This window comes from Limulus polyphemus, unplaced genomic scaffold, assembly GCF_000517525.1.
Source record: "Limulus polyphemus unplaced genomic scaffold, Limulus_polyphemus-2.1.2 Scaffold2475, whole genome shotgun sequence".
NCBI classification, from domain to species: domain Eukaryota; kingdom Metazoa; phylum Arthropoda; class Merostomata; order Xiphosura; family Limulidae; genus Limulus; species Limulus polyphemus.
This window is the reverse complement of record NW_013668085.1, coordinates 35273-56538: the sequence shown is the minus strand read 5'-3', so window position 1 is coordinate 56538 and position 21266 is coordinate 35273. Positions and strand designations below refer to the sequence as shown.

At 34.8% G+C, this 21266-nt stretch overlaps 2 protein-coding genes across 4 annotated transcripts in view; both read left to right on the top strand.

Moving 5' to 3' along the window:
- Positions 1–6581: 6581 nt before the first annotated feature.
- On the top strand, positions 6582–13225 carry LOC111087686 (pollen-specific leucine-rich repeat extensin-like protein 2). The gene is made up of 4 exons (XM_022395176.1): positions 6582–6639; positions 7707–7851; positions 9903–9955; positions 10733–13225. The coding sequence occupies exons 2-4, from the start codon at positions 7815–7817 to the stop codon at positions 12719–12721; spliced, it is 2079 nt and encodes a 692-aa protein (XP_022250884.1). The 5' UTR covers positions 6582–6639; positions 7707–7814; the 3' UTR covers positions 12722–13225.
- A 3551-nt stretch (positions 13226–16776) lies between these two features.
- Positions 16777–21266, top strand: part of LOC106467068 (smad nuclear-interacting protein 1-like) — an 8180-nt gene continuing 3690 nt past the window's right edge. Inside the window, exon 1 of one of the 3 annotated variants that reach the window (XM_013927383.2) lies at positions 16777–16838. The gene's annotated coding sequence lies outside the window, so the exon portion shown is untranslated. Of the gene's footprint in view, positions 16839–16912; positions 16992–17152; positions 17173–21266 lie in introns of those variants that run through there. The other 2 variants (XM_022395178.1, XM_022395179.1) reach the window with 2 other exon arrangements.

Genomic DNA, 21266 nt, shown 5'->3' with positions numbered 1-21266 from the left:
GTAACAATAACAGACTCGGTCAAGAGTTTGGTGTTATACATATATAGTCTGCATTTATTCTAACTTTGATGGAGTTATTACCGTGACTTTAAACGTAAAGTTTGGTAGGCAAGGGTCATTTGGTCAAAGTTCATTCCTTAAAATTCATAATGTAATTATCACTGAGTAAGGGCCATTAATCTCTTTTCAATGTTTCAGGAAAGGAAACATCAGTTATTTGATTTCATAAGTTTTGTTTTTCAATCAACTTACTACGTGAAATAGCAGAGTGTACATTTTATGTTCGAAAAATGATGTTTCAGCTCACTTCATTTGTTAATTTGATTTACCCAAATTAAGTAGCGTGAACTAGTTATAATAAATTTGGAAATCAAATAGCAAATTCAAATATAACAGCTACACTGAAGTTAAAACTAAACAATAAATCAATTAAAATTTGACGAAAGTTTAATCATTAATATACCATTTGTTTTGTTAATGCAACGCTACACAATGAGCTGCTTATGCTCTGTCCACCGAACTCCGGATTTTAGCGTTACAAGTCTGTAAACTTGCTGCTGACCCTCTGACATACATACGTAATACTAATTAATGATAGGGGCCTTAAATAGACACACTAGGGAATAAGATAAATATGTCGAAAGACAACAATAAATATACTGCTATTCTACTCTGACCTTTGACCTTCAGGAAAACATTTACTTCTTGATAAGAAAATGTAAATATATAAAAAATATAAGACAATAGCATTAGACTTACTGTATTTTTAAATACTATAATCTTTATTGTGTGCCTTAGGGTTTTCCCGATAAAAAGAGTATATAATAGCATAGGAAGGATTGCGTGTAGTCGGGGATGGGAGGTTGATCCCCCTGTATTGTATAAATGCTAATATACATGGGCGGGATTTGGGACCAAACTGTGTAGAGAGCCAAAAAAAAAAGGTCGTACTTAATTATTACGAATGTTGTATGTACGCTATACCCCACAGAAAAAAAATCTGTCACCACATCCAGGTGATGTTATCATCATGCATTACTTCCATCCATCTGGGGACCAACCACTAATGCTACGCAGTACTGCCTGCGTTGGTGGCACTGTCTATTTGCGGTTGTTTTATTATAATTTCTAGCGTAAAGCTACATAATAGGCTATGTGCGCTCTGTCCACAATGGGGAAATCGAACTCTGGATTTTAGCGTTGTAAGTCCGTAAACTTAACGCAGATCCACTAGGGGATTGTTTGGTTGTAATTAAGCACAAAGCTACATTATGGGTATTAAAAAACCAGTTTCTAGCGTTATAAGTCCGCTAGGAGATCTTATAAAAGCTGATAACTGGTATAGGTTATTTTCCAGTCTTACTTCATATTGTCGATGTCAGCTTTGATTAAAACATTTGATATCATCCCTGCCTCTAGAAGCTAATTATTCAAACCATTGTACGAGCAGAAATTCATCATGAAATAATTTTTATGTCACATTTCTATCTACTTATATCTGTCTTAAAAAAAAGCTTTGGTTTCAAAAACAAAAGTTACCGTCGTCGGCAATGAATATGACAGACATGCTATGCAGGTACAGAGTTAAACAAGGAAGTTGACAAGCTTGTTATGAAATCCAGCACATCTCTCCGGGCAGGATACCAACCTCCACCACACCACTTAGGCTAAAGTGGCAACTGTGGAAGGTTTTTTCATCAATGTTCAGAGGAGATGCAACTGCTGGAAAACAAAGTATCGTATGGTGTAGCTAGAAAAAGCAAAAAAAAAGGGGGAGTTAGTAGGACTGTATATAGCCAGAGGGCCACTGGTAGCATCAGTAAAATAACTCTTCTACCTCCTACGAGGCAGTCCGTCTCCACATGAGGGGTGAGTACCCCTGTCGGCACAACTCCTGGGATTGTCACCTCAGTTGTTAAGTGTTGAATCTCAGACCTGTAACGTTACACGTCAACGCACTGTCATCAAACCCACTAAAACAAACCTAAATATACAACTGCCCTGAAGGCAGGAACAGATGCTGGAACTGTCCACTGTAAATATATCTTATTCTACACTACTTAAATTTGTTTTTTTTATTTTCTTGTGACTCAATTTGCGAAGATTCGGTTGAATAACTTTAAACAATGTATGCAGTGACGTTTAAATGTAGGATAAAACTCAACGCTCTCTTCTCCTTCATTTCTATGCAGTGACTTTTTCAACGGTATAGAAGAACCCCGCTCTCCTGATTGACGCCTTAATTAAGGACAAAGTATATGCTTGTCTCGGATATTCGCGAAAAACTGTACAAGAAATATCTGCGCTAGCCGGCCCAATTCATGGGTTTCTATCATCAAATAGTGAGATCTGACCCACTATCATCTACAAAGTGCAAAGCGCGATCGTTTTGCGTCAACGGGACGCGAACCACTGACCCTCGTCCCACAGTCCGACACATTAGTATTAGGTTAAGCTCGATGTCTTCCAAGTAGATACCCCGAAAATAACACACCGCAGCATCCATTAGTTTAACAGTTTACTTCAGATATGATTCCATTTTCTTGAAACACACTGTCAAAAAAAAGAAAGAAAACTGATCATAAAACACAATGGTGAAGGGCATTATGTTAATTCTATTTCCGGAAATCTTTATTAATTGACTCGTCTGTGTATGGTAATAATCAATGATAGTTTACGAACTTTGTTTTAGGCTCTTTGTGTCACTTTGAATTCGTCTCGATATGTTAATTTATTTAATATTGTTACTCTTTATTTGAAAAAGCTATACAATACAATGGACTATCTGTGCTCTGCCCAACGCGAGTAAAGACACCAAATTTTTATTATTATAAGCCCTCAGACTTACCGCTGGGCTACCGGAGTGGGATGTAAATGTATTAATAATAGTATTAAAGGAATAGCGTCGACTCGTCTGAAGGAACAGAATACGCTGGGTCATTCTTTTTCCAAAGTCTGAAGATGAACATTGATTTCCTTGTCGCCAATCGGACGTGACTTAGCAGATAACCAGCCTGCCGACTTGTGGATCTGCGTCCAGTTATCGTACACAAAGAAAATCGCTATTTGTGCCTTATAAGTGTGTCAGTCAAATCCCACTGTTCGGTCAGTCTAGAGTGGGTGTTGTTGACTAGTTACCTCACTTCAAAATGAGGGATGACTAGCGTAAACAAATCCTCGAGTTGGTTAGCGTGAATATTCGAAAATAAACTAGAGGTCAACCTGAACCTCCCAGGTCTTCACAATCTAAATCCCGATAGATGGAAAGATGCGCGAGCGTGCATACAGTTTGTGAACGAATCACCAGAGGGTGGTGTAGATTAATCAGATATCAACATGTGATTTCGTCATCAACTTTGTTTTCAATTCAGTTGTAATAATATAGCATCCTTAAGAAGTTTAACGTGAATATTCGACAATAAACTTGATATTAAGACATCGGTAAATAGACACAAGGGCGTGTTTCTAGGCGCGGGAACTTCCAAAATGGAGGACGATGAGGTTCGTGAGCGAAGCAGTATATGTATATATATATAGACACACACACACACACTGATGACGAGGGTAGCTTGTTACAAGACTAAGTGGATGATGAGTATTTAGGTTTTGTGGAGCCCTAGGGAGACAGGGAGAAGTCCTTCCACCCCCTTCCTATGTTTGAGAAGTAAAAACAAATTGCGGAAACGAATGTGTGACGCAAGCAAGATTAGATGGTAGAAGGGGGGAGGGAGTCTGGGGTAGCGCTGTAAATTCCTTCAGCAGGGTCAGGGGCAAGGCCTCGGAAGGCAGGGGCTTTATATGAATTTTTCTCTCTAAATTTTAATTTCTGAATAATACTAATAGTTCATTGCGTTTTAATATTGTCCTCGTTATATTCTGATATAAAATGTATCACATTATCATTATTATATTATTTGGTTTCGCTTTTTTGCTATTTTTCCCATCAAAGCTACATAATTGCAAAAAAGGTGTCCATCCATGCTTCACAGGCGCTAGACCCTAGGCAACAGTCTACTTCCCCTAATTAGAAACGTGCCATTGTGTAACAGTACCCTACCCAGCCTCTTTCAAAACACACACACACATCTATGTACAGTACGGCCACTGATTCATTTATTGACATGTATATCTTACGAAAATACTTTTATTAACAAGATTTTAAGACAGATGTTTAAATTACTAGGTTAATAGCTTTAGTCTCTTCACACGAAGAAACAAAGGCCGATAAGAATATTTTATATAAAACTTTAAAGTGTTTCTTAAACTCCTCGTTCAATATATATATATAATTTACAGTTTTGAAAAATACCTTTGGTTAGTTTTGTATCAATTTTGGAAGTTGCAAAATGTCAGTATGATGAAGTCTCTTAATCTTTGAAATGATTCATTTTCGCACATGCTTTAATTATGTAATAACCTTTACCAGAAGAGCTGTTAAAAATCTACAATATAATTGCAATTAACAAAATAATAAATAGCCCTATGAGTAACAGGCGCCAATGTACAGGGTGTCCGAAAAAGTCTGGAACCATAAGCACTTCAACGAATTTTATATAATGTGTTCCACATGCTGTCCTTGTAATTCGAAACGAGTTTGGATCTTATCGACCTTCTCGTGGTTTGACAGTCACGTATATGACACCTGTGATTCCAGACGTTTCGGACACCCTGTATTATCAAATTGCACTGACCCGAATTTGATTAAAAAGCACAAAATGCCCGGACTGTGTGTTAAAGTATTCATAGCTCGAGATCCGTTGCCGCAAAAACACGCTCCATATTTTGGGGGCCATGGGTGTGCTATAAGAGGAACAGTCAAATCTCACTAAACAGTCAGACATTCTAATTCTTTAGTTATTCAAATCAAATAGTAGGATTTGACCGTCACTCTTATTATAACGCACCTAAGGTCGCATAATCCGGATACGATTATGTAACAACGGGACACGAACCTTGGACTCACATTTAGGCATGCTAACCACTAGGCCTCACACGCGCCTTTTCCTTTTTTGAAAATATACTTCTTAAATCTCTCTTACAAACTTCTGAATGAAAGCAAAGAAGAACAGGAATAATATGTCAGCCACACAATATCTGCCATATCGAGACCAACAAGGCCTTTCACCCCCAAAAAAAATATTATCTACAAAGTTGTGTTCATGAAGTACACACTTGTCAGTTATCAAACTATCAACCAAAACACTTCTTTATAAGCTTTTCTCTAAGACTGTTGTGAGAGAAAAAAAAAGATACGTTAATTCACTCTAAGCACAAAAATGAATCAGATAATTCTTTAGTGACATATGATTTGTTTACGAGCAATTAACTAGCTAAAGTTTTGTTTGATTTATACCATTGTCAGTGTGGCCAGTGGTCAGCGTGTCAGACTGTGAAGCCTAGAGTCCGGGGTTTGCATTCTACTACCGCAAAATCGCACTGTGCACTTTGGAACCATTGACGTTATAAACGTGATGGTCAAATCCCACTATTAGGTCAGAAGAGTAGCCCAAGAAAATATTGATTAGCTATTGACTTGAAAACCTGACACACAACAAATACTTCGTAATTAAATGACGTAGATCGTTTCAGTCAACGGTTTAGTTTTTTCAAATGTATTCATAATTTAGCATTATGAATAACAACTTGATCATTCAATCAGTCTAGGTTTTGCTACATTGAAAAAGCCCACGTATTTGGAACCGGAAGATTTTAGCTGGCAGACTATCGTGACTTTTAATTAGGCCTAATTTCTTTGTAACACGGTATTTACTAATTGACATTTGGTGCCTTCCAGAAACGACGCATAAAATAATTCAGAATCAATTTTTCATTCAGACGTGTTTTAATTTATCTGCAGCACAACAGTCACTCAAGAACGGATTACGTTTACTAAAGCTCTAAACGTTTCGTTAGCAACCACTCTTGTTAGACTGAAGCGTTGATAACAATAAAAAAGCTGACATCTTTAATTTTCTTACCAAACCATTGAAATTCAGTAAAGTTTAGTTTTTACCAAAGTTATACTTATTCTCATTTTCTTTTACCAACCTATAACTACAATTAACGTTAAAATTTTAATTTGACTCCAGGAACTTTTATAAATTCAGTTTAAAAAACAATATTTGTATTTGGTAATGAAACTTTGCCATTTTTAAACTTATTATTTGTTCTGGTAAATTTGCAGGAGCTGTTACCTTAAAATTTTCAGTTAAAACTATTGTAGTACAGGGAGTGGGAAGGAGAGAAAATGGCCCTGATTTGCTATTTTAAAATCCCTACCTATTTATTATTTTTGTGAAATTTGAGGAGGGGGGGGGGAGTTACGCATTATTTCCTACAAAAAAAGAAACTAATAATAAGGTTTATAGACCTTTATAACAAACACCGATACAGATTCAAGCTATTTTCATCACTAGTACCACTGTTGTGCAAGAAACGGTCGGTCGTTTTTGAGGAAGCATTTAATTCGTTCAATTGAAACGAGGCCGACCGTACTATCGTAAGAGTTATACACCAAGTAGGCTCGTCGCCCTGTTCTAACAAAGATCTATTTATAGTTGGAAATTTTCCGATGTGTGGTTTTGTTTTATACATTTCGTTATCGTCGAAGAAAACTGGATAATGCATGCATCTCCAAAGGTATACAGGCTGCTAATATTTTAATAATTTCGGATCAAGCACACCTGATGCGACTTTTTCTGTTCACGCCAAACGCTTGTCTGGCCTGAATGTAGGTTACCAGACTCTGACGATTCTTAACAATTTAAGGCTAAAATAGCCGTAGGCTAAAGTAAACGACCTTGCTAAAACTAGGTTTGGTTGGGCTTATTTTAGGGCTTGTCTCACCTGAATAAGCCTCAGTTAAGAGCTGATTTTTCACAGAGCTAACAACTCAAAGGGAGAAATAATATACAGAAGTTATACAAGCAACTACAATATATAAGTTACCTTTTACATTTAGTCAAAATTTTCTTTCAACACCTTGCAGAAGTACTACTAGATTTGAATTGCAAAACTGTTAACTTCAAGTTGGTTGCCGAGAGAGGTGAGACATCTGTTAGAAATAGTTTGTAGTATTAATTTAGATACAAAATTATTTTCTTTAAATCTTATATGTTCTGATAAAAATTATTTATGTTACTGGTTTAGATACAAACTTATTTTCCTTGAATCTTTTATATTCTGTAAAGAAGTTCTTGGTAATTGTTTACATACACAATTATTATTCTTAAATCTTGGATATTTTAAGTAACTTTAATTATATTTTAGTGCGGTTAATAACGAAAATTTACTGGATGTTCCGCTTTTCAAGTTGTAGCGAAGATACCTTAACTCTACTGATTAGATATTTTTATGACCAGCGATTTTCTACGTGTATATATTTATTTTTGTTCGATATGTTGAAAAATACCCAGACATAAAATATGTTTGGATTAAACTTGGAACGATTATTATTAACTGATTCTATTTTTCGCCGCTATTTTAAGTTTGGTATTCACAAGTATTTAAGGACATACGTACTTTACAATTGTAGAGTGAATAAACGCATATTTATGTATTTTGCACGAAGGATATATATTCCAGTTATAACTTGTCTGAAGATAACAACTCATACAGGCTTGTTATAAATATTACCATACATGATTATCCGGCAGCTACACTCCAAGATTTGTTAGATGTTTAAGAAAATAACTATTTCCTACTAGGAACAAGACACTTTAGAAACGTGCCTTCTCCCCAGTACTGAGTGAATCAACTCAACCGTATTTGATACAACGAATAAAGCACGGCCGTCGTGCTTTCAACTTCTGACCATGAAGACACCTTGGGTTCTCATTGGCCTGTTTTTGGGTGAGTATAATTTTTAACTACAGTGGGTCTAACTTTTAGTGTGTATGTATAAATATATATATATATATATATATATAGAGAGAGAGAGAGAGAGAGAGATATTATGGATCTAGCTTGACCAAATGGTTAATGTGGCTGGATGTAGATTGGATGGTCGAAAGTTCATGCCGCTAAATAAGCCCCATGGGCGTGTTTTGATAGTAAGAGCCAATCTCGTTATTCAGTTCAAAACAGGACAAAGACCTTGTGACGACGGGGGCTGCTAACTGGCTGCCTTAAAATTGGTCAGTTCTCAGTAGCTCAAAATTAAGGTCGGTTGTACCTGTACCGTAGGGTCTTTGACCGGACAATTTAAGAAGATTACATGTTGAGAAAAATATAATAAAACAACTAATGATATTCATTATTATTGATATTTGAGAAATTAAGCAGTAACAAATGAACGGACGGACAGATAGATACATCCTATTGTATTGCCTGTTTATCTATCTCCCTGGAAAAGTTTTCTCGGGAATTTTCTCTCACTTGCCATTAACCCCGATGAATTGATGTTTCTAGGTTAAAAGAAGACTTTACCCCCAAACTGACTTCCACGCGGGTGAACGTCTTCAAATACACCTAAGGCAAATTTCCCTAATTCGTTTAGGTCAAATTTTTGTCGATGCATTGAACTTTCAAGACGTAACGCCTGTTGTAAAGGGCGTTTCAACAGACTCGCTTGTGTACCTTTAGGCCTCAGTAACGAAATTAATAACCATAGATGTGGATTGTATGTGCATGTATTGATACGGGTCACATTTATAACACTTTTAGCCTCATTAATTTATTACTTGCCCATAAAAAGAAGTAGTGCGTATTTCAAGTTTTTGACACTTTCAATGCTGATCGATTTCTGGAATAAAATCGTGTCTCTTGCAACGCCGTGAAAGAATTTAATGGGAACATTTTATAATGTTAATCATAAGAATAAATAGAAGCATTTAAACTCCTGGATAGGTATAAATTCAGAATAAAGATACATATGTACACTTCATTTACTACACCTTTAACAGAAACCAATTCTCAATCTTAGCGTGTTAAAAATCCACAAAGGGGATTAATTACCTATTCTCAGAATGAATGCGTGAGATAGTGCTTTAGAAATATAATCAATATGAAAATTCTGCATTTTTGTTTTAGTGCGTGGGTTTAGGACTAACCTTAGTATTCTAAACTGGACGGGCTGAGAAAGGCACAGTGGTTAGCGTGCCGTACTATGGATCTCTAGATTCATGGTTCGCGTCACGATATCGTCAAAAAATAAAAAAATCGAGAGTACTAACTCTGGAGCCGTGAATGTGTTATTAGAATGTCTTAGAAGTGTAGTCGGATGGCTAGCGCAGATAGTCCTTGAGTAGCTTTGCGCGAAATTCAACGAAAAAAGAGAAGTGAAGCTGCTCGAACATAGATATTATTAGGATTACAGCCGAAAATATCATTATCAACGATAATATCTGGCTAATGATCCACTGTTATATAATCGTTATTGGTTTAGCTTTCTAGTTTGTTGGTTCATAAAAATTAAGTATTTCCTTTTCGGTTGTTATCCTGAATATTTTTATTTATGCCAGTCGTAGCCTATTTTTTGGTGTGCCAGATTATGTATCCGAGAGTTCATGGCTCGCGTCCCGTTGCCATAAGACCGCATTCCGTACTTTTGGATCTTGAGTGAGCTTTAATAGTGATGGTGAAATACCGCTATTCGATTAGAGTAGCCCAATAGTTGGCGGTGTGTGCTGTTCACTAGCTTCCTTCCTTCTGGCCTATCTTTTGAAAATTATAGACGGTTAGCGCAGATAGCTCTTGTGTAGCTTGTCGAATATCAAAAACAAACCACAAATTCGCATCTACGTGGCAAGCTTACTTTTCAGCAGGTTTTAGTAAGCGTCAGTGCAACATTTCTTAGTTAGGAAGACTGTTAAAGTCCCAAATTTGCATATTTTACTAAATCAACTATGTTAAATGATTACTGCTAATAGATTGATAAATAATATTTATACCGTTTTTTTCAGGTTCACTAGTCGTAGTGAAGGCAGATGAGAGGGATGACGCTGTAGAAACATTGGTACGTGCTGCCATCTTTTGGTGAAACCAATAGTTAATAAATATAAATTAACCTTTTTTAAACTATTGATATTAAGCCTGTATTTTGATATACGTTCCAAATAATAAATTCTCAATACGAGTTATTTCATACATACTACAGGTTTTAGTTGTTTGAAATAACACATCAGAAACTTTTGGTAATAAAGAGAATAATAATTTTTAAAAACTTTTTATTTATTCATGGAGAGTAAAGGCCTTTATTTTTCTTTATTGCCAAAATGTCTAAATCCCTTCAGTTTGCACTACAAATTTGTAAAACGCCAAAAACTTCCATTCAAAATTTATTTTACTTCCATATTCCTAAAGGAGAGGCAAAATTGTTTAAGGTTACAGTATCTATCTTAATCAGGAACCATGTTTCTAAGTGACACCACGTGTATGAATGATATAATTTCTGCCACTTAATAATCATTTATAGCCTAAAACTTTTCGCGTGACTCGACTTATCTCTACAGAGGTGCTGGTGTCTTCAAAATTCAAAATGCTGATTTCCGCAATACATTTCTTTTTACAAACAGTTATCTCAAGAAATTTATTTGTACAAAACAATAAGTTTAAAAATTTCCAATTCTGTTTCAGTGCTTATATCATTCATAATTTAAAAGAAAATTGTTGAAAAGCTTTCCATATAATCTGTAATAAATCTTAAGAATTATTTAATAATCTATAATTATTAGCACCGTTTCTGTGGTTCTTTTTTACAAAATCTGGCATTTTTGTTTATTTGTTACTGTAGATTCAAAGTGCCAGCAATTCAGGTATCCTATCAACCTTTGCCCCAGATTCTACGAGCTCTGGTTATGTGTTAGCTTATCCTTTGGACGAAACATCAGAAAATACAAGGGAACAAGACCAGTACATGACAGCTGAATCACTAGAAGGTACTTCAATAGTTGTTGAGCCCCCAAAACTCCAAGTCAATGAAGAAACCAAGCAGGACGACGACGATGATGATAAAACTGATGAGGCATTACTTCTGATTATCCCAGAAGAAGAGACTGAACAAGAAGAAAGAACTGAGAAGGATGATGAAGAAGAAGGAACTGAGAAGGATGATGAAGAAGAAAGAACTGAGGAGGATGAAGAAGAGGAAGAAGAGATTGAAGAAGATGTTACAAATACGGATGACACTGTGGAAGAAGAAAAAACGTTAATCGGTATTTTACCCCAACCTTTCGAAGAAACGGAAACCCCAGAACAGGCTATAATCCCAGAAAACAGAAGACCAAAAGAAGAAGACTTAAGGAAAATTTTGGGCTTGGAATCACCATTCCATCCTTTTCTCAGAAAACCAAAACCTATTCCAGAAGACAAACCCAGACCATTTCGTTTCCCCCCAGCTTATTCGAAATCTAGTTTTAAACAAGAGCGACTTTCTGTCCCATTTCCTCTAAAACCAGAGTCTAGATCTGATCTTCAGTTTCTGCCCTTTCCACTTTCTCAAATGGCAGAGTCCATATTGATCAGGCGTGCTTTGATTATCGGTAATGACATAGATGAGGAGGTGGAAGGACAATCTTCCAACGAAAAAGATGAAATTCTTGTCGTAGAATCAGACAAAGAAACCGAAGAAGAGAAAAATCCACCAGAGGAACCTCAAGTCAGACCATTTTCACCAGTTCATTTAGGGCCTATCAGAAGACCTGATAATAGAATAAAACCAAGCATGGCCTTTCTTCCTCCACAATTTCAGCCAAGATCAATCCGAAGGCCAGACGTCAACATACAACCAAATTTAGTCTTTTCTCGGTCACAGAAACATCCCATTCATGTAAATTCCGGTTTCTCTGTTAAGCCTCCTTCTCCTATAGATCCACCTGCTTCTCTCTACCAAGACCAGATCCATACTTCAGTTCCTTACGCTCAAAGTTATTATGGTCCTCCAGCTCTCCCTCCTCTACATCCAACATTGTTACTGTTGGGCTACCCTCAGCACTCACCTCTAGCATATAGAGATCCAAGACTACAACCTCTTTATAATCCTCAAACAGAAACATACCCTTCACCGCCAACGCTGTATGGTGTTCACCCTTTTTATCAACAACACCTTAGATATAGAAGTCCTGTTGCTTCTCCCCTTCCCTATTCTCAGCCACCTGTGGCCCCCATTTTCTTTCCTGACATGATGGCTCAAAATGAACATCTTCAAATGAAACAGTTCCAAACACGTCCCCAATTTTTTGGTGCACCAGAACAAATGCGACTGGTGATGCAGAACCAGCCCATTCCAGCCGAACATCACTTTTTACCAGAACCATTGTCTTCAATAGCTCAACCAGTACAACATGGTATGTATCCAAAACAACAAATAGTACCGGTTCTTATCCCTGTCCCGATTCCTGTTCCAGTATCTATGGAAAGCATGTCCACTTCCTCAGACGAAGAACAGCAGTTGCCTTACCGTGAAGGTCTACGTTCTGAAGAAGACCAAGAACAGGAAGAAGAACGAGGCGTCGTGCTTGTATATAACGAAAGCAGCAATGATGAAAGAACCGAACAAAATACACAACAACTTCCGCCACGTTCAGAAGAACAACCAGTCATCAAACCTTTTCCTTCTCAAGAAGTTCTTCAGGAAATGAAGATGTTTCGAAAGCTCATTCTAGATAAACTTATTCCAAAACCCGAGAATAACAACAACCAGATTCCTTCAGATGAAAGTGAAGTTTCTCCCGCGGAAAGTCAAAGTGAAATCGTTGAAGTCTTCGTTCCTTTTCCCAACTAATAAGAATGATTGGGCCTACTTTCATTTCCCAGTGTTACAATAAACATAAACGTAGATTTATATCATCGCAATATTAACATAAGATCAGGAATAATTCACTCACGCTTTTCACCTGTTAGACTTTTGTGTTTTCTGGTTAGTATTCAAATATTAATTATTTGAATAATCTCCAGTCTAACAACAGTACTTCTACAAAAAGGAAATAAAGTTATATCAAGATTTATGTCCCAAACTCGGACATTAGACGCCATTAGCTTTTGTTAATAATCTGATATATATACAAAAATTCCTTTATACTAACTTAGATATTTTAGGAACCCATCTTTCGCTCCACTATTATATGAAACAACTTTTCACAAGAATTGTGGCCCGACGTGTTTATAAGCAGGCCTTGTAAAGTGTGTAATTGACGAAAAAAAAAAAGAAGTCTAAAGATTTCTATGCTTGTATTATTCACGAATAACGACGAACATTTTAAACAATTTGTATTTTACAAATCCTTAATGTCTTGTATGAATGTCACATTGAATAATAATAAAAAAATGTTTCATATATTCTCGTCCGCTGAAGCTCAGTCATGTATTCACCTTTACCAATGCCCCCCAGTGGCACAGCGGTATGTCGGCAGACTCACAACGCTAGAATCCATGTTTCGATACCCGTGGTGGACAGAACACAGATAGCCCGTTGTGTTGCTTTGTGCTTAATTACAAACAAACAAACCTTCACCAATAACAGTGTTTTGCTTAAGCCTCTAAAGGCTTAGTGCCAGTGGAGTAACTTTGATTTCAAAAGTATGTTTGTGGGGGTGACAAATTCTGTAACTCGGGTATGCATGAGAGTATTCTATCCTAGATAAAGTGAGGGGGAATGCCCTCCATGACAATGACGCCTATGTTTAGTGTGTGTATGTTTTTTTTTCTTATAGCTAAGCCACATCGGGCTATCTGCTGTATCCATCAAGGGTTATTGAACCCCTGATTTTAGTGTTGTAAATCTGTTGACTGGGGACTGTTTAGTGCGTATTTATCAAAACTAAACGGGGTAGAATTATAATTAGATTTTGCTGTTAAGCGCAAAGCTACAAAGTAGGTTATCAGTAATGTGTCTACTATTGGTATTGAAATCCACTCTCTCAGCATCGGGACGTCGTCATTTAAGACCTGGGAGGGTCAGGTGCGTTTGACCTTTTCCTCCCCGCTAAGTCACTGGAGGGGGGGATTATTAATTTTTTTTTTATTAACAAGCAGTATTCATTTAAACTTAAGAATACTTATTAGATTCAATGAATCAGAAATTTGTTTCTCCGACATGCAGCTGGATTTCACCACTCATCCTTATTAAATCATAAAATGAATCCTATTTCCATTGCATTAATAAACGTACGAAACAAACATGAAATCCACATTTATTGTATATTATAGACTATTACCATACACAAAATGTTAACTTGTTATTTTAGCGCAAAGCTGCAGAATTGATTATCTAAGATCTGTCCACCACATGGAATCGAACCACTGATCTTAGTGTTGTAAGCCTGGAACTTACCACTGACCTATTAGGGAAAAAAATGGAAGAACATGCATGAAATGAGTTTTGATCTTAGAATTAAGCCCACTTTTCTCAACTATTTAAACAACAAATTGATTTGGGGTCTATGACTTTGTCGATAACAAAATCTTTTATAACGCGTCGACCATGCAAAAAAAGAATAATAATAATAATTAAAGAGCAATACTATCAGTATTGCAATTACTCCTACCAGTTACCCTTTAAATAGTACAAATGTCGATAATTTGACGGTTTCGCACGAATTCGAGGCCGGCTCGTCAACTCCGAAATCTAACGAATCAACCCGCACACTCATATAATATTAATGTTGTTTTACATACAAATCGATGGGGCTTGTTACAACATACAATGGGCCGGCATGGCCTACTGGCTAGCGTGCCGGACTGTGGATTTATAGATTTGTGGTACGTCATCCGTTGTTGCCAAACAAAAATAAAACTGCACTCCACGGTCGCGTTTTATGTGAGGATCAAATTCCAATTACTCGATTAGAGTAACTCAAGAATTGGCGGTTGTTGCGGTGACACACACTTCAATACATGCATCATTTCAATGGCATTTCCGTTCTCAAGCATGCGGAAGAAACCATTAATATATATATGTTTGAAATATAGGATTGTTTGTTTGTTTTGAAATTCGTGCAAAGCTACAAGAGAGCTATCTGCGATAGCCGTGGGGGCGTTATAATGTGACAGTTAACCCCACTATTTGTTGGTAAAAGAGTAGCTCAAGAGTTAGCGGTGGGTGGTGATGACTAGCTGCCTTCCCTCTAGTCTTACACTGCTAAATTAGGGACAGCTATCGCAGATGGCCCTCGTGTAGCTTTTCGCGAAATTCAAAACATCTTTAAGACATACTATTTAATGTCAGTTTGTACAATAATATACTTTAATTAAAAATAAAAGACCTTACCGCACTTCTAAATTCGTCAAATGGAATTAGGTTTCTTTGTACAACATTTTCTGTTCAAAGATAGATGGTTTTATAGCGACATCTATTGGTTTCCATCCGGACTAAAATGTTGATGATAATTTAAATTTCTAGCATTCTCGTTTCTGATATTTCAAAGGCCCGGCATGGCCAGGTGGTTAGGGCGCTCGACTTGCAATCTGCGGGTTAGAATCTTCGTCACCTATTTGTTGATAGTTATGTTTTGGTTCATTTCAAATGAAATATCAAATGTTTAACAATTAACGAATATTTACATTAAATAGTTAAAAAGTGTAAAAATGAGAAGACTGATCTGAAAGATGATAAATATATTGAATAGTTATATGTGAGAAAACATTTTAGTTCGGATGGGAGTCAATAGATGTCTATCTTTGAATAGAAAGTTTTTCTTTAAAAACATGTGCAAAGAAACCTAATATAATTTGACGAATTTAAAAGCGCGATAAGGTCTTTTTTCAGTTAAAGTATATAATTATACAAACTGACTTTAAGTGGTATGTTTTAAAGATACCCCACGTGCTTATCCCACGTGACTTCAATTACTTAAACTGTATCTAATTTAAACAACAACAACATGTATTCAAGTAAATCTTTTTTAATAATTTGTCTCCTTTTAGACGAGAAAAAGCGATAAACTGCTTTTATCCACTCCTTGTTTAAAGTTATACAAATCCTTAGTGCTAGGATGTTAACCCATTAACCCTGATCTGGATCTAATTCAGTAAGAAAGTTAAAGAGGTTAATTTTTTATTTACATTTTGCACACCGGTAGTATTTACTACACCACGTTTAGGACACCAGTCACTAAGAATGTTTTTTACTAATTCTTTTTCACCAAAGGCGTCGCTAGGCACTGGTACACGGGACCCATGCCCCGAATCCCCAATTGGTGTCATGTAAAATCGAAATCAATATAAACCGAAACGCCGAATATTCGTGCTCCTTTGGGCACGAGCCTGATTTTTCTAAGCACCTAGCGACGCCTCTGTTTTCACCACAGCAACATTGGGAACAATAAGCTGGTTTTAGCGTATACGATAAATTAATAATGAAGACGTAAGAATATGCTATTGCACTCATTAAATAGTACTCTACAGATTTACGGTGAATCGCTCACATAAAAAACAACAACTGAAAACTAGAAATAATTTGAACTGGTAGACAGCTTGTGGTCCTCATAATATTTAAGAATGCTCTACATGAAAACAAAACGAATTATGATTTTTTTTTCTTTTCTTCTGAATGTACAGTTTTTCTCCATAAATAAAGAAATTCGTTTGAAAAATCTTTTATAGGGCGTTTTGAAAAAAGTTATTTTCCCCCTCAAGTAACAATATATATATATATATATAACTATAAGTGAAATTTTAGGAAAAACATTTGATTTTTAGCGAAAACCTGATCTTAAATGTATCCTACAATATGTTATAACAGTTAACATTAGAATATTCTTGCTCTGGAAAAAAGAAACAGAAAATAGTTTATGTATAAAAGTATAAAATAGTTTATTTAATAAAAAATACCACAAGTGGCGCTGCTATTTTTATCTTTAATTGGGTAACGGACCTTTACATTCACGAGATATACTAACAACGTAAGAAATTAACTTTTTTTTTATATTGAACATTTCTTTAATCGTACCTAATGTGACGTAATTTTCTTTTCTTTTATTTAACGTTTTAGGTTTTCTGTTTTTACAATATTTTAATGACATAATGACGTGTCTTTCATGATGCAACAAGTTAAGGTAATCGTTCTGTAATATTAGTCTCGTTAGGCTTAATGTTAGGTTTTGTGATGCTTATGTTTAGTTTTAGGCCTAACTCAGTAACTGTTAATATTACCCATCTTTTAAAATAAAAGCTAAATTTGTAACGTTATTGGGCGATACCTGGTTCAAAACTGTTAACTATTCCAATCGAGATAAAGTGAGTCATAACTTATAGTACATGTTATCAAAAATGTAAACGTCCTTAAATTTGTTATGAAGTTTTGATTACGTTTAATAATTTGACTTTTAATTTTAAGTTTAACACAGTTGCAAAATTCAATAGTATTAATATATATATATATTATTCATCCCCAATGTTTATTGTTTCGGGTACAGACTGTAACTTAATCAAAAAATGTGAAGTTAATAAATGTAATATATATGAACAACATGGTTAGATGTATGGCATTGGACCTTGAATTTTGCTTGCTGAAGTATTACTAGTATTTATTGCAGCTATGCGTACATGACAATATTTGATTTATACTTATAAGCACTAAATTTGTCTTAGGCAGCCGTTTTTAATAGGGAAAACTCTACATATGCTTTTTATCTGACATTTTGCAGGTTTTATGCAACTAATAATGATATTGTAGATTAACTGTAGTTGATATTATAAAGATTTGGTTAAAAGTAATTCAGTAATGAGATTACTAGAATGAAAGACACCCAAAAATTTATGAACCAGTGGAATGTTTTGTCAGTAAATTATATGTAGGATCCAGTAAACAATTACTGGATCCTAGTTTGAACATATAAACATTTACTTAATACTATAAATATAATGTTTTTGAAATGATTTGCAGGACATAGTCTAATAGCGTATCAGAATGTTGTAGAAATATACTTGAAAGGCTTATTGTAGTTTCTTATTAGCAGTTATTGGGAAATATTCCTCTTTGAATTTGTATCAGTTTATGAAAAATATTATTATAAATATGATGGGTATTTTTCAAGCAATCTACACAAAAATACTAATATTGGCCTTAAAGCAAAGTAGAATTCTTATAGACCACTTTCCTGTTATGTACGCACAACTCAGAATTTTTTGTAATAGCAGCTTTACCTGTAGTACGGGTGATGTAAAATTTTTACTTGTCTGAAAGCCTAGGAAAATGTGAGAGGGTGGTATGGAGCCGTTAAGAAATAAGTGTCAGATGGAGCTGAGAGGTGGTGTTTTCTTCTACACATACTTTGTAATTATGGGTAAAGTAAGCATTAGTTTTATAAAATGTTGTTTCATGCACGTTATTACAAATGTTCAAAATCAGGGGATCTGTCACTATAATACACGTACTGAAAGTAGGCACTTTTCATGGTACAAAAATAACTAAATAGGCCAATATTAAAAGTTGGAACAGGCAACATAACAGTTGATGGAATTGTAATTGAGTAAGTGATGTTGCATGCTAATGATTTGAATATTCAGTTAAATTTATTTATCTTTGCCTGTGAACTGAGTCACAACTTTTTTGTGATGTGTATCTGTAACAGAAGACATTGTATCTGCTGTTTGTTACTTTCTTTCTTTCCAACAAACTATCAGGATGTTATCAACGACTTATAAGCATCAATTAGTTTCACATAAATAACTGATTAATTAAGATTATAAGTAAATTCATTAATGTCCCAAATAGTCAACTAACCAAAGTTAGTTTTTCAAATTATTACTGTTTTCAGTTATTCCAATTATGGAAAATTTGAAAATATTGCAATTAGGAGTTCTCATTTTTATTTTCGATTAATTCAAGTTTGTTTTATCAGTTAGTATCAGGACTCATGAAAATAATCAACAAACCAAAATTATTGTTTTCAATTATTACTATTTTTGATTATTCCAACCATTCAAGTCTTGCGAGAATAATCTATTAGTTGAATTTAATCGATTAATGAGCCTACCAATTAATCAGTTAGTAATTTAACTAATCATCCAGCCTTACCAGATATATTGTCTCTACTTATATACACATGTAAGCTTGTACTTCAGCCCCCACTCTTAAGTTTTCTGTGTCGCTTACCTTGAAACATCAATAACTGTCGTTTAGAATAATCAATTAATCAAAGTGATTGTTTCAGATTATTGGCATTTTTGATTATTATAACTATCAAACCAATTGAAATAATACCATTATGATTTTTCCATTATTATTATTTTTTGATTAATTTGGTGGCCCAGTGATTTGAAATCTAATCAATATAATTGATTACCTATGAGCATTGATTAATGCCCCATAAGTTAATTAGTTAATTGAAATTATAATTAGATTGATTAATGTCATGGTAATAATCAACTAATCAAAATTAGTGTATCAGATTATTACAGTTTTTAATTTTTCCAACGATCCATGTCGTGTGACATAATTTATTGTAATTGCTTAATAATTTTGACAAATTAATCAGTTACCAATTTCCATTAATCCCCAGATTATCTCTTAAAGTGTACACATGATTGATAACCTAGATGTAATTGTGTTTGTATCGAATCGTAAGCCCATTCCTTAGAACTAAGGATACTTAACTTGTGTTAACCTCTGTCTAATAGTAATATCACTGACACTAGTCATTAGTATGTTTAGTATATCTCTGACTTGCAATTAATATCATAAAGGAATGTTTATTTTCATTTAAAAAAAATCAGTAGCTTAAATAGAGTGGTCTTGTGAAACTTTGTATGGAGAAACTTGCAGTATGATATTAATTGTATTTTCGTCTGCTTACAGCTTTCGTACTATGTTAGCACAGATAGCTTTTGTAGCTTTGTGTGAAATTCAAAACAAACAAACTCGTACTATGTTGCATGTATGATACATTTTCATGTACAACAGTTTAGGATTAAGAAAAGTAACTTAATCCTAAGTTGTTGCACCTGAAGTTATTTATCACATTTGAATTGAAGGTAATTTGAAAATGTCTTAAAAAAACAAACAGACTGAAAATAGGAAAATTAGTCTTGTGAGAGATTAGTTGAATGTAATAAATTAAGGAAACCAGTAATTTATCAGTTAGCTTATTCCACTAAGTACTCAACTCTACATTTAGCAATGTAAGAAAATTTTAGATATAAAAAAAAACGTTATCCTGTGGCTTTTTTTTTGTGTGCACGGCATGTCATTTTAAAAAATTGGATCATTACAATTATTGGGAATATTTGTTTAAGTAGATTTCATTATGCAAGTTTTGCATGTCATCATGCTCATTGGAACAAACCAACTTTAACACATTTTTCTTAAATTTTTTACTTTACTAAAAAACTGAAACAACTGGTGTTTTGGACTAAAAAAAATTTTTAAAGATATTTTATCAGCTAAACTGTCTCGTGATATAAGACCTCAATTCAGTTGAGATGTACTAAGATTTCATGAACACTAGTTTTACAGAGGCACGTATTAGGCCTATAATCTCAAACTTTCCCAATCACACAAGGTTGTTTAAAAATCAACTTCTCCCAGAGTTTTCCAGCCTCTAAGCTTTAAATAGAAATTAAAACTTAGTGTGGTTGTTACTAAATATCCAAAAATTGAAGTACCAAAATTCTTTTTTGTCATATTTATATAAACAAAATTATAGCACACTAAAAAAAAGTGTCTGTGTCATTAATTTCCAATAATTTGTTATCATGTTTGGTGCTAGAACATCAAAGTGAGTTGTCTGTGATTTTCTGATCTTTTGTATATTAACTCAGATGATCAGTCCTACAAGTAATGTAGTGTTGCTAGAGGCAGGACAAACTGGACTTTACATTGTATCTACAGAAATATTGAATACAAGCCTAAAGAGATTATATTATCATTGTATAGGTCACTGGTTAGGCTATGTTATATTCAGTCGTGGGCTCCTTACCTTAGAAAGGATATTGAATTGTTTGAAAGGATTCAGGGGAAGGCTACAAGGATGATACCTGAGATACGAAAGTTGTCTTACGAGGACAGGTTAAGATTTCTGAAATTGTTTTCTCTTGAAAAAAGAAGAGTTAGAGGGGATCTGATTGAGTGTTAATGCATCATCTTTTTTCATATTTATTGGTGAGATGATAAAACTAGAGGACACGTATATTCTGGCAGGCTAGAAGTCATCTTCAACTAAGACAACTTTATTTTTCTAACAGGGTGATTTGTTTTTGGAATAGATTGCCTTCAGATGTAGTACATACAGTTAATTTAAGGGAGTTTAAGAGGAGGCTTGATAAATATTTGAATGATAAGGGTTGGCTTTGGGTGATTTAGTATAGTGGATGGGATGGACTAGTCATCA

Coding starts and splice junctions, on each gene's coding strand:
- LOC111087686 (XM_022395176.1), top strand. CDS start 7,815: ATGAAGACACCTTGGGTTCTCATTGGCCTGTTTTTGG. Junction 7,852..9,902: donor TCTCATTGGCCTGTTTTTGG/GTGAGTATAATT, acceptor CGTTTTTTTCAG/GTTCACTAGTCGTAGTGAAG. Junction 9,956..10,732: donor ATGACGCTGTAGAAACATTG/GTACGTGCTGCC, acceptor TTGTTACTGTAG/ATTCAAAGTGCCAGCAATTC.